Genomic DNA, 13,768 nt, shown 5'->3' on the forward strand with positions numbered 1-13,768 from the left:
CAGAAGGGCAAATTCCCTACTTTGTCCAGTGAACTGGTGACTGAGCCTGAGGGTCCATAGATGCTAAGCATTAATTAACAATAAATTAGTTTGCATAAAGAATAATACTTTTACTATACTATCTCATATAGAAAGGCAGCAACATATAGTAGATGGAGAGCCAGCCTTCAAATCAAGTGGTCCTCTAACACATCTAGTCTCTAAGATCTTGGGCAAATTACTGAACTGCTCGATGTTCTAGGCAACTCTCCAAGACTAGGTTATAGAAAACCATTGACATTGGTTGGTAGAGGAAATTTCTTCATTTGTCAGTTCCCTCTGTCAGTGAAATCATAAGCATGGTCCTAAACCTTCTATCTCATTACTTACACTCCCTACCTCATGGGAGTATTGTGGAAATAATGCTTTGTAAGCCATAAAGTACTGTACAAATGTCAGCTACTAAGCTCATTTGATCCTCATGACAAGTCCCTCAGTTAAAAGTATTACTATTCCCATTATGCAGATAAGGAAATTGAGCCTCAGAAAAGGTAAATGTCTACCCAGGGCTATACAACTAATACTTGTAGAGAGAGTCAAATTTGAACCCAAGCTTTCTAACTTCAAATTCAGGCTACTTCTCACTACACTGTGGGGCCTCAGAGTGAAATTTGTATGAATTACAGAACTCTCTGTCTCAGCCCATCGTCACTTAAAGTAACCTAGGGGCATTATTGGTATCGTTGTGAATAAAACATCAGGTAAAGCATTTTCCATATATGTACATGAGGAATTCTGACTCATCTTCAAAATAGCCGGTTACAGAATCTGTTAATCCATAAAGTGGATCTGCACAAGTCACTTAACCCTAATTTCCTTACCTTACCCCCCTCCAAAAAAAGAAAAAAAGGTCATCTGATCTCTTAATTCAAACAAGAATCCCCTCTGCCACATCCCTGACATTCTCTGCTAAAATACTTCTAGTGACGAGGAATTCATTCCCTTACAAAGTAGCCCATTCTATTATTTGACAATTTTCTTTGTCAGCAGGTTTTTCCTCATATGAAACCAAATTACCCACTTGTAACTTTTACTTCTCATTCTGCCCTCTGAAGTCACACAAAATACATTAGGCCTGAGTGCTAGGTTCTAGACATGGTCTGACCAGGTCAGTGAACAGTATACAGTAGAATTATGACCATCCTTTTCCTAGACCAGGGGTGGGTTCTTCCCCCCCCAATTAGGTATTGCTTTCATTAATGCAGCATACAATTCTGTGAGCTTTTTGGCAACCACAATACACTGTTGATTCACATTACATTTACTGTCAACTAATAACTCTAAGCCTTTTTAATAATAATGATTGTCAAGATCTTCCCAAACTTTATTTGTTGATTGGTGATTCAGATTACCCTTTTTATTTGTTTCTAGATTAGATTTCATCTCGCCTATTTCAATTTTTTAGGATTCTGGTCCTGTTGTCCTATCTATTAGCTTTCCTGCCCAGCTTTGTGTTAATTGCACATCTGATACAGAAACTTTTGTCCTTCTTCCAATCACTTATGATAGTTCATTTTGCAATGTTGAAATATATCCACAATTTTAAACTATCTGTACTGTAGCATGCTCCATTGGAATGGACTTTTGAGGGCTCCCTTACAGATCTACCTCATGGATTAGCAGATTTTATAATTATTGGCTATTTTGAAGATGTAAAAAGTTCCAGTGTACATATATGGCATGTGATTTTTTTTCCCAAACTGACACTGATAATACTCCTAGGTTGCCAAACCAATTCAACAGGACTTTACTCAGTATCCAATATGAACAGCACACTGCACTAGACACTTAGACATGAATCACAGTCCCAGCCCTCGTGTATTTTATACTTTGTTAGGAAGCATTGCTGCATCCTTACTATGCCTCAGAGCCTAGGGCAGGTAGGCACTCTCACCTCTTGACGGATTGATTCTTAGGCATCTGTTCCAGTACACTTACCTGATTGTCCTACATCTCTGATCACTCCTTTGATGACTTTCCCCACTCTTTTCCTTTGCCCTCCCCTTAATCATGGGTATTTCTCAAGTTTCTGTCCTTGGCCCTCTGCTCTTTTCTCTCTGTGATCATTCTCTCCATTACGTCACCTTCTTTCAGGGCTTCATCTGTCAATTCTATTTGGATGAGTCCCAAATCTCCATCTCCAACCCTGACTTCTCTCTCCTTTATACTTGTGTCTGATGGCACATCTCATCTTGAATGTCCTTCCATCACTTGAGACACAACATGCCCCAAATTGAACTTATTGCCTTATACTGCGCTCCCGCCTTGTACCCACCCCCCACCGCTGGTTGCCCTCCTCAACTGCTCCATTTTTGTCAGCGGTGCCATCATCCCAGTCTCAGAGGCTTAGAGTCATTTTGACATCTCGTTCTCCTTCATCTCTAATATCCAATCTGTCACTAAATTCTCTTACTTCATCCTTCAAAATGCCTCTAAGACTTAACCCTTTTTTATTCCCTCTTAGTACTATCTCATTCTAGATCCTTCTTATCTTTTGTAACCCCAGCACTTAGCGCACTGTGAAGCTCCTTAGATAGATGATTTATCTGCCTTTCACTAAAATCAGCATTCTCTGGTTTATCCTATACAGCTGCAACAGACTGGTCTTCAAAAAAAATGCTAATTTATCATGTTGACCCCTTGCTCAATGACTGTAATGATTAAAATAACAATATTGCCACCTACCATTTGTGTAGCACTTGCATTTTTCAAAGACCTTTCATATATTAAAATCTAGGAGCTAGACAGGGAAAATATTATTATCCCAGTATTATAGATGAGGAAAGTGATATTGAAAGGTTAGACATTTACCACATCATTCCATTTCACTCTATCTTTTAGTTTCCTATTCTATTGAACTGAATACCAAGGCCCTTCTAGCTCTAAATCTGTCATTGTTTGACACCCAGATCCATGCACTTTGCTTACTATACCACACTCTACTTGTGTTTCAAGGCTTTTTATATTGACAGCTCTATAACAGGGCAAATAGGTGGCACAGTGGATAGAGTGCCAGGCCTGGAGTCAGGAAGACTTTGAACTCTTCTGAGTTCAAATCTGGTCTCAGGCACTTACTAGCTGGGTTACCCTGAACAGGTCACTTAACCATATTTGCCTCAGTTTTCTCATTTGTAAAATAAGCCAGAGAAAGAAATGGCAAGGCGTTCTAGTATCTTTGCCAAGAAAACCCCAAATGGAGTCATGGAGTCATGGCTGAAATGATTGAACAACAAAATAATAAGGCACTAGTTTGAGTGAGATCACTAAGAAGCTCCAACCTCTTAGACTTAGCCAAGAGAATCATAGGTTCCTGCTCCCTGCCCAGTTTCCTTGCCCCGGTGTGGTTTACCTTCTTTAGTTGTAGTTTAGGAATCCTCATGGGAAAATCCCTTCTCAGCAGCCTGAAGAGCAAACTTTCCTCTCTCACCAGTCCTCCCAGTTTCCACCCTCTGTTCAGCCTCTCAGTCCTCCTCCCTAATGCACAATCTAGGGACATTTCTGGCGTAGTAGGGAAAAGGGGGTAGGTGAGGAGGAAGGGTGGTCCCCATAAGACTCCAAATGCAGGATTGACTGCTCCATCACACCCCCACAGACACCCAGAGGAGAAGGGAGAAACACAAAGAAGAAAGAGAGGGACACTGAACCACTTCAAACACCTTTATATGATTCTCAGAGGCCCAGGCTCAAATCCCTTCAGTCACTGTACAAAAGAAAAGCTTGAACTAAAGGAGTGTTTCAATATCAGTTATCCATAAATTCCCCAGATGTCACCTCTACCTCTGTCCCCTGGATAGAGTGCTGTAGTGTCTGGAGTAAAGAAGATCTGAGTTCAGATTTGACCTTAGACACTAGCTATGTGACCTTAAGCAAGTCTCTTAAACTCTGTCTACCTCAGTTTCTTTAAATGTAAAATGGGAATAATAATGGCACTTACCTTACAGGACTGCTGTGAGCATCAAGTGAGATAATATTTATAAAGCACTTGGCACAGTGCCTGGTACATAGTAGGTGCTTAATAAATGTTTACTTCCCCCTTCCACCATCATTCCCTTCACCAGTGTCAATTAGCATCATTCCCCAAACCTTCCTCTATATATGAGCTATAGGTTTCCTGTTCTGTCTTCCTAATACCTGGTATTTCTTGACCCATATAAGAACCCTGTGAAAACCCACTGGACATTAGTGGTTTGGGTGCTCCATTTCATATAGGCTCCAACACCCCAGGACCTGTTTCCATCATCCACAACTACCTGTTTTATTTTATTTCCCCTCCACAAAGCTGGCTCGTTTTCCTTTTCTCTCTGCAGTATCTGTTTTCTGTCTTGTAGTGCTTGGCCTCCTTTTATCATAGAATCCCAAGCCTCAAACTGTATTGAGAAATGAGCTATCTTTGCTTGACATTGAGAAAGAATATAATGGTATGGCACCATACTCTAGCACCCACATAACATAGTGAGAAAAGCCCGAAATGGGAAGCCAGTAGATGACTGCTTCAAAAAAGCAACTCTTCATTATCAACCTTCTTTAGTAGACTTCTTTAGTTTTCTAGTTCTCAGTTTCTCCACTTGTAAAATGAGGAGGGTGGGATCTGGTGCTCTCTGAGGTCCTTTGTACCTCTTCCATTCTTGCGTGGAAAGGATGTCTTGTATCAGCATTCTTTTCTTGCTTTTTTTTTTTTTTATTTTGGAGGGCAATTGGGGTTAAGTGACTTGCCCAAGCTCACGTGGCTATAGCATTCTTTTCTTGACTTGATGTTTTGTGTATTTATCTGAATCATAATGGCTTTGTTGCTATTTAGTGTAACTACACCTGGGCCAAAAAGGACTTGTTACTTTTAAAATTGGCCAAAAGATTGCAAATTGAGAGCATGTACGTATCATATACTCTCTTGCAAAATCATATTCAGTCTTGGTGAAAAATGAGAAAGAAACCAATTGAATATCATCAACTCGATGTCTGTTGCCAAGATAATTTAGCATAACTTCAGATAAAAATGTCACTTGTCTTCAGTGTCATCTTCAGACCTCTCAATTTTAGCCTCAGCAAGAAAGAAGACTAAGATTAAAATAAGCCTCTGCCTTCTGTGGTCAGAAAGCAAGTGGTTTGGAGGCACCTGGATGCTCCGTGAATGTAAAAATTTCCAACAGAGCGTAATAATGGGTCATGTGTGGTTTACGAGTTCATTCATTCTACTGAAATTGCTCATGAAAATCTGTATGTTCTTTTTGCCCTGCTCAAATTGGGTGCTGCTAGAGTATTGCATTTTGAATCTGGTGTAAATGAAAAAAAAATGATGAATGGTAAAGTGTAGCCTAATGATAGTTACTACTAAGGATTTCTGGATTACTTGTTCCCAACAGCACACTTGCTATGTAAGATGGATGATAGAATTGCCACTAACTTTTTCCAAACTGGCTTGTTTAAGCAATCACAGCAATGGCCAACAGCATCAACCTTTCTGATAGATTCTCTGAGCAAAATTTGTGAAGAGTTTTGAAGTTTTAAAGGTGAAGTTGGAACCAGACTAAGCTGTTACTTCTGGTTTTCTTTTTCTTTTAAAGTGGGCTTGAGATTGTCATTGTTATCAAACTGACCTTTTATTGTTAAGAGACCCCACCCAGACTGGTGTTTTAGGAAATGTTAGACCAATGTGATCTTTTGTTGTCTTACTGAATGTTTATTTTATCCAAAGTCTTTATTTAAAGAAACAGTGGTGAGTTGTATAAGAACCTTCTTCTTTTATCCTTTTTTCAGGCTTGCTGATTGGTTCTGGCTGTGCTCTCTATCCTCTGGGCTGGGACAGTGAAGAAGTCCGGCAGACCTGTGGTTACATTTCTGATCAGTTTGACCTGGGTAAGAGCTCCCACTTGATTTCACTACTTTTATTTTTAAAGTGTTACTGATGCGTCTTGTTTTTTACATCAATCACTTTCCAATATGTACACCATCCTAGTACTAGTAACAAAGAAAAACAATTAAGCAAAACCAATTAACACAGTGAACATATCCAACAGCAAATCCAATATTCCATAAGCCCCATCTATCTATAAGAAGGACATGCATTTCTTTCTTTTTTTTTTTTTTTGAAGCAATTGGGGTTAAGTAACTTGCTCAAGGTTACATGGCCAGTTATTTTTTGTGTGGGTGCCAAGTATCTGAGGCCATAACCTATCCCTGGTCTCCCAACGCCGGGGCCGGCGCTCTTACTCACTGCACCACCTGGCCGCCCCTATGCATTTCTTTTTTAAAAAATAAATTTATTTTACAGATATTTATCATCTTTCTTTCCAATTCACTTCCCAATTTTTAAAAACTGAAAAAGAAAATACTTGTAACAAAAGTATATTATCCAGTGAACAAGTTCCCAGATTGGCCATGTCCAAAAGTATGTCACATTCTTCATTTTAAACCTATCATCTCTCTGGAAGGAGGTGAGTGGCATGATTTATTTTTAGTCTTCTGGACTCTTGGTCCATCATTGAATTAATCAGACTTCTAAAATCTTCAAAAGTTGTTTTTCTTCATAATATTGTTGTCATTGTGTGAATCATTCTAGTTCTGCTGACTTCATCCAGCATCAGATCATAGAAATCTTTCCAGTTTCCTCTGAAATTGTCTATTTCATCATTTCTTCCAGCACAAGGATTTTCTGTTATATTGATATACTGTAGTTTGTTTAGCAATTCCCCAATAGGTGGATACCCTTCATGTTTTTAGCTTTATACTATTACAAAAAAAATAATAAGATGTCATGTTTTTGTGCATATTGTGCAAACTTTTCTCCCCTTTTTGATATAGAGACTTAGTAGTAGTATCATTGGGTCAAGGGTTAGTAACTTTTAGGGTATGGTTCTGAGTTTCTTTCCAGGATGTGAATTCCATTGACATTTCTTACTTTGATAATCACAATTAATCATAGTTTGTCTGTCTTTTAGCGTTGCTTTCATTTACATCATATGGCTATTTTGAATACTGTCCTTCCTGCCATATGAGTTCATTAAAGTCTTTTTATGTTTTTTCCAAATTCTTTATATTTTTCGGTTTGTTCAGTCATTCTCCATTAAATGGACACCACCATTGTTTCCAACTTTTTGCTACCATAAAAGTGCTGCTATGGAGATTCCAGGGTATATGAGACGTTTCTTTTTATCTTTGATCTCTTTGGGGGTACATATGCCCAATTTGGGGGTTACTTAGTCAAAAGGTATGAATATTTTTATAACTTTTCTTACGTAACTCCAAATAGTTTCACAGAACAGATGAACTAATCTACAATTCCACCAGCAAAGTATTTCCTATCTTCTCATAGCTCCTCTCAAACTAACACTATCTGTTTTTTGTCATCTTTGCCAACTCAGTGGGTGTGAGGTGAAATTTCAGAGTTGTTTTAGTTTGCATTTCTTTGGATAGCCCCTATGTAAAAGGATTTCATCCATTGCTTTTGAGAGCTGAATGAAGGAAAAGGAGCCAATGAAAATGACATAACAGCTGAGTATCATCAAATCAACAAATTCATTGTTGAGCTTTTATTATGCATTCAGTGCAGGTACAGTGTTCTATCTACCTCCCAAGCATCTTATGGTCTACTTTGAGAGATGGGATAAAGATATAAGGAACAATGAAAGAATAAGATTACATGATATAATTTTCACCTCAGTCCTTAGAAACATGATGCATCTTTGTTGTGGGTTGGTATTAGTAAGGGAAAGCTTCTTAGGGAGAAGAGTCTTAAACTTGGTCTTGAAAAAAGTGCCAAAAATAATTTGGCTAAAGGAGGTGGAAGGACCTCTTATATATAGGAAACAACATGAACAAAGGCAAAAAGACTGGCATTAACAGTACTTATGCAGGGGGACAGTCTAGAAACCATCTTCACTGGAGTAGAAAAGACTAGAGAGGCCTCCTGAGAGATGGGGCTAGATAATTAAAGTGGTGCCAACATAAAACCTTGGTATCTCAGGGATTGTTTTTTGTAAAGTGAAATGAGATCTTGAAATGTATTTCATTAATGATACTGAGATATATGGAGAATATTATTATCCCCTTGTTCTGTGACTGGGCTGATTGAGGGTTTCTAACATTCTATGTGTATCTTATCCGTGCATGAGTTTTTAATGTTTTTGTCTCTATCTAAAGGGAAACACAGCCTTAAGAAAAATATTTCTGTTATCTTATGTTTCCTCTATAAATTTTTTTCCTGTAAGGAATACATATCTATACCAATAGATATGTATCCCATAGACATGGGTAATGTATCCTGTAAAGAATATATGCATACAAATTTTATGTGTCTGTGTATCTTTAATGAACAGATACTGAGGGAAGGACAATATATAAATGATCATATTAATGTAAGTGAAAGCAACACTAAAAACCAACCAAACTGTGATTAATTATAGTTACCAAAGTAGAATAATAGTCAATGAAATTAACATCCCTCCTCCAGAGCTATGAATTGGATTAGCCATTATGGAAAGATACTTGGAACTATCTGTAAAGCCAAGCACGAGCAACTTTCCAGAGGACTGACTGCTGCTGTGAACAGCTTTAAGGTCCTGATTACACAATATAATGAACTCTCTATTTATTCAGCAGTAAATTAAAGAAAACATTTATAGAAACCAAAGCACAGCATTCACAATGTTATAATATAACAAGTTATCACTAAAGTGATCACATAGTTTTCACCAAAGTGGCCACATAGTTCATTTATTTATTTATTTATTGCTTTTTGGAGGGCAGTTGGGGTTAAGTGACTTGCCCAAGGTCACATGGCTAGTTTTTGTATTAAGTGTTTGAGGCTGGACTTGAACTCTGGTCCTTCTGACTCCAGGGCCAGTGCTCTATTCACTGCGCAACCTAGCCACCCTGGCTACATAGTTTTAAACCAAAGATATCATTCAGTAAGTCCTTAACTCAATGGTCCTTAAGGAGTAAGCCTCCTTAAGGGACACAAGGTACGAAGTTCTAAGTTCTCCACTCCTAGGCCACAGTAAATCATGATCTTCTCAATCAGCATTAAGTACCCAAGGAGAGGTTTTTTTTCATCTTGATTTAAGGCTGGCTCCCAAATTCCATGGTTCCTATTCCATGAGACCAACTCCTTCCTGAATCTATGCAACTGTTACCTGGATTCAAAGGCAGGCAGCTCTCAGTTCCTTGTCCAGCTCCTTGTCCAGCTCTTCATCCATTTCCCGTTCCATATTGGTGTTCACAGTGTCCAGTCCATATTAAATCCTTCACATTTCCTGTTTCTGGGAAGACAAAGCTTAACAGAACCACAATAATATTCATGCACATTGCTGGCACCATCAATTCACTATCTGCCTGTGAAATCAACTCAGAACCACCAACAAGGTCTGAGAACTCAACACAATTCATCAGTATAGAAATCAATACAGACCCAAACACAAGGTCCAAGAGGTCAGTACAAATCATCAGTAAAGTTCCAGGAGCTCCAAAATCCTCCTCCAGGACTTCTATAAACAGACAACCAGAAAATCCTCTTTCAGGGCTTCGAGTAAGCTCCAAGGGCTTCTGTACAAAGTATCACAAACAAAAATCAACACAGAACAGATAAACAGTGCTGGGATACCACCAGTTTTCTTTTTCTCGACTCTACCACCACAAGAGTTCCCTTCTCAGTTCTGCTCTCTCCCAGCTTTGACTTCTTATATATGTTCATTATCTCCTCCCCTTCCTGTTGGATCAGCAACAGGAGTTCACAAGTTCTAGGGTTCACAAGTTGTGGGGTTCACAAGTTCTGTTTCTTAACAAAGACTTGATATAATCATGGGAAAGACTTAAAAGAAACTTGAACTGAAACAAGGTGCTAAATAAATAGTTGAAACAAGGCTGTAAGTACTTCTGCTTGCCATTACACTATCACAGAAATGTGTATGTTCTGTGTGTGACGTACATACATAAGTATATGTGTTTGTATGTGTATGTGTGGATATGTGATTATGTCTACAACACATATTCACACATACATATATACATACACATGTGTATTACCTACATATATGTGTTTATGTGTGCAGATGAATAGATAGATACAGCTTTTATACTGGATCTGTAATTTCCACTCTACAGGGAACTCCTGTTAAACATATTCCTTTCACCTTTACAAATCTACACCTGTTCTGTAGCTTAAAACAGGCTTAGAGAGTTTCCTGGAGCATTGAGAGGTTAGGTGATTTGACCAGGGTGTCCAAGGTGGGGCTTAAAATCAGGTCATCCTGATTCCGAGGCTGGTTATCTACTCACTATATCACAGTCTCTTGCTACATTATCCCTGTTAGAACAAATCTAAGGAAACTGAAACAGAAATAAAGTGACTTGTTCAGAATCATTCATGCTCAAGCTTTGTGAGTTTGAGGTTAGAACCCAATGTTCTTTGTTTAGAGCTCCCTCTTGGCTTCCTTGAAAATGGTTCTGTACCAGGCACAGAGCAGGGGATCCGCCAACCTAAAAGGTGCATGTGTAGGAAGTACAAATTCCCTGCAATCCTTTCTTGCCTCCTTGACCTCAAGGCTTTTGTGAATCTGGGTCACCCTGTGCATGGGGACACAGTCCTGCTTCAAAACCAGCTGACTATTTCCCTTTCAGGTCGGTGAGCTATGTGCAGGGCACATTTTTGGGCAGAGTAGAATTCTTCCTTTTCTGAAGTTTGCCGTTTTCTTGGCTTTCTTCTGCATGTTTTAACATGCCCAGAATTCTTTTCATGATGGTCTGTTGTTATTGAATGTAGCCATATTAATTAGCAGATTATAATGAAACCCAAATCTTGCTGTTGCAATTTTCACTTTGACTTTTTTTAGTGTGTTGACACTGAATTTTAATTTATGGTTTGATATTTTAGGATGTCGAATTAAAACTCTGAAAAATCCATTCTCCTTGCCTGAGTAAAAAAAAAAAAATCACAGAATGATAGAATCTTACCATTGGCAGATACCTCAGCAGTCATCTGGTCCACCCCTTAGCAGAGCTAAATGTCATTCTGTAGTACCCTCAACATCTAGCCTCCATTGGAAGACCTCCAAGATGAGGCATTCACTATCCTCTGAGACAGCATAATCCATTTTGAACAATTCCCACTTTGTCATTTTTTAAGATCTCATTTTTTGTTGTTGCTAATACTTATTTTTGATATTTCCCATAGTTTGGACAGTAAAAAAGAACTACCTAGTTTCATGCTTTATTGTGTTCATGAACTCCAAGTTCCCTAAATAGCTCCTTTGAGCCCCTAGAGTCCCATTTCTATAGACTTTTCACAATATCTGTCTACTTCTTTGAGTTGTGTATATCCCCTGGGTATATCCCATCTCCTAATGAGTGTGTGTTCAAGGCCAAAAAGGGAAATTCTAAAGGGATTCAGGACACAGCAATATCTTCATGCTAATCCTGTTGAGCTGCAAATTTCCTTTGGATTTCTTCTTTTGTTTTTTTTGTCTCTAAACACTGGTTAATATTCTTGATCACCCTGGTTCTAAGACTCAGAAGGCCTATATTCTATTCCCAGCTTACCATTCATCAGAACTGTAACTAGGGATCAGTCACTTCACTTACCTCAACCTCAATTTCCCCACCTATAAAATACAGTCAGATGAAATGACCCCAGAGGTCTTCCCAGCTCTAAAGTTGTGTTGTTTCTGTAAATTTACAGATTCATTCCAGGAAAATCAAAAGCCATAATACTAGGCTATAGAATCATCTAGACTGAAAAGTGTCAAATGAAATTTATGAGCTAAAGATGGTACACCCTTTCATCTTTTCAGCAGCCTCTTGATGAGGCTTTGCTGCTAGATTCTACCTATTTGGGATTGTCCCCCATTTCTTAGAAGAGTCACTTACTATTCCTTCCCCTTTCAAGAGTCAATGTACATGGTCACCATATTTCTCTCCTGACAATAGACAAATGGGAAATCTCTTCTTCCACCACTCTCTAATTCGCCTTCACGCCCTTAGCAAAGTAGTTAGCTTGGCACACCACTTTTGAAAGGTTGCCAACCATAGAGCACCAGCCCTGGAGTCAGGAGGACCTGAGTTCAAATCTGGCCTCAAACACTTAACACAAAAACTAGCCATGTGACCTTGGGCAAGTCACTTAACCCCAATTGCCCTCCAAAAAGAAAAAAAAAATTTAAAAAAAGGTTGCCAACCTTTGTACAAAAAATTATCTTACAAAAGAAGTCTTAGCTCTTTCATTTGAACAAGGGAGGGATAAATATTTATTAAGTACCTACTGTGTGCCAGGAACCATGCTAATGCTTCATATGTATGTTACATTTGATCCTCATAACAACCTTGTGAGTTAGATGCATTTACAATTCTCATTTTACATTGAGGAAACTTAGGCAAACAGAGGTTAAATGACTTGCCCTGGGTCATATAGCTAAGAAATATCTGAGGCAGAATTTGAACTCTGCTTTTTCTACCTCCAGGCCCTTTTCACTGTGCCCCTTCATGAGGGTCACATTCTAAGGGGGAAACATTATGCTAATTGTCTGGAGTCTGTGGTTATTTTAACAAACTTTTTCTGTCCCTAATGTCAATAAAAACAGAGGAGAGCAGATAGAAAGTTGGTCTTAGAGTCAGGAAGACTTGAATTCAAGTCCTGTTTTTTCCACCAGCTGTTATATAACTCTAGGGTAACTTAACCCTTTAGTAGGCCCCTGCAACTTCTTAAGACTATATATTGTCAAAGGGTTGACGATCTCTGCTGGCAGCAGATTCCATATCAGAGTTCCCTAAGTTAAAGAGTTCACAGGTCTGGATCTGAAAAAAAAAATGACTTTAACTATAGAGTGATGCCTCTGTTCAGTCATGAATATGGCATTCAGTGATCTAGGCCTAGAAACAAAAATACAGGAAAAGGAGGAAATGAAGTAGGAAAAGAGGAAAAGTACATTAAGGGGAAGTAGAGAAAGAAAGCAATGGCAAGTGGAAGAGTGTTAGCCATATTTATTTCAGGTGGCACTCAGTTGCATTCATGCCAGAGGCTGAATGACCTTTTTCTAAATGGTTTTGTCTACTGGTTTCCTTAGAATTCGAGGATTTGTCTCTAAAAAGCCAGTTAATACTCTCTCTCCACTCCATCTGGTCCATTCACTCTAACCTGTCCCCTACTAAGCTGTCAAATTGATCCTCTTAAAGCACAAGTCTAACTAAGTCATTCCCCTGTTCAATCAACTCCAGTGACTCTCTGGTCGCTCCAGCATCAAATATAAAACCCGCTGTGACTTTTAAAACCCTCCATAACCTGACCCTCTGCTTTCTCAATTTCCTTACACCTTTCACCCCACCCTCATACTCTGTGATCCAGTGACAACGGGTCATCTTGTTATTCTTTGCTATAGAGACTCCATCTAACTCAAGAATTTTCAATTACTGTCCCCCATACCTGGAACTCTCACCCTCCTCTTGACTTCCCCAGCTTTCTTCAAATCTCAGCCAAAATCTCCACCTTCTCCAAGAGGTCTTTCCCAATCTGCCTTAATGCTGGTGCCCTCCTGCTGATTATCCCCAATTAACCCTTTATATCGCTTGTTTCTGCATAGTGTGTGTATGTGTGTGTATGTCTGTATGTGTATATGTGTGTATGTGTATGTATGTGTGTATGTGTATGTGTGTATGTGTGTGTCTGTGTGTGTGTCTGTGTGTGTCTGTATGTGTGTGTCTGTGTGTGTATGTGTGTATGTGTATGTGTGTATATGTATATGTGTGT

General features: G+C 38.8%; 1 protein-coding gene across 3 annotated transcripts in view; it reads left to right on the forward strand.

The window, feature by feature from the left end:
* The window catches only part of LHFPL6 (LHFPL tetraspan subfamily member 6), a 301,838-nt gene that overhangs the window by 251,281 nt on the left and 36,789 nt on the right, over positions 1–13,768 (forward strand). For all 3 annotated transcript variants that reach the window (XM_069064625.1, XM_069064627.1, XM_069064626.1), the window contains exon 3: positions 5,794–5,892. In XM_069064625.1, coding sequence (XP_068920726.1) covers positions 5,794–5,892 — 99 coding nt within the window. The remainder of the gene's footprint in view (positions 1–5,793; positions 5,893–13,768) is intronic.

This window comes from Petaurus breviceps, unplaced genomic scaffold, assembly GCF_028583685.1.
Source record: "Petaurus breviceps papuanus isolate PSGF00001 unplaced genomic scaffold, PetGlider_PUasm1.0 90639, whole genome shotgun sequence".
Taxonomy (NCBI): Eukaryota; Metazoa; Chordata; class Mammalia; order Diprotodontia; family Petauridae; genus Petaurus; species Petaurus breviceps.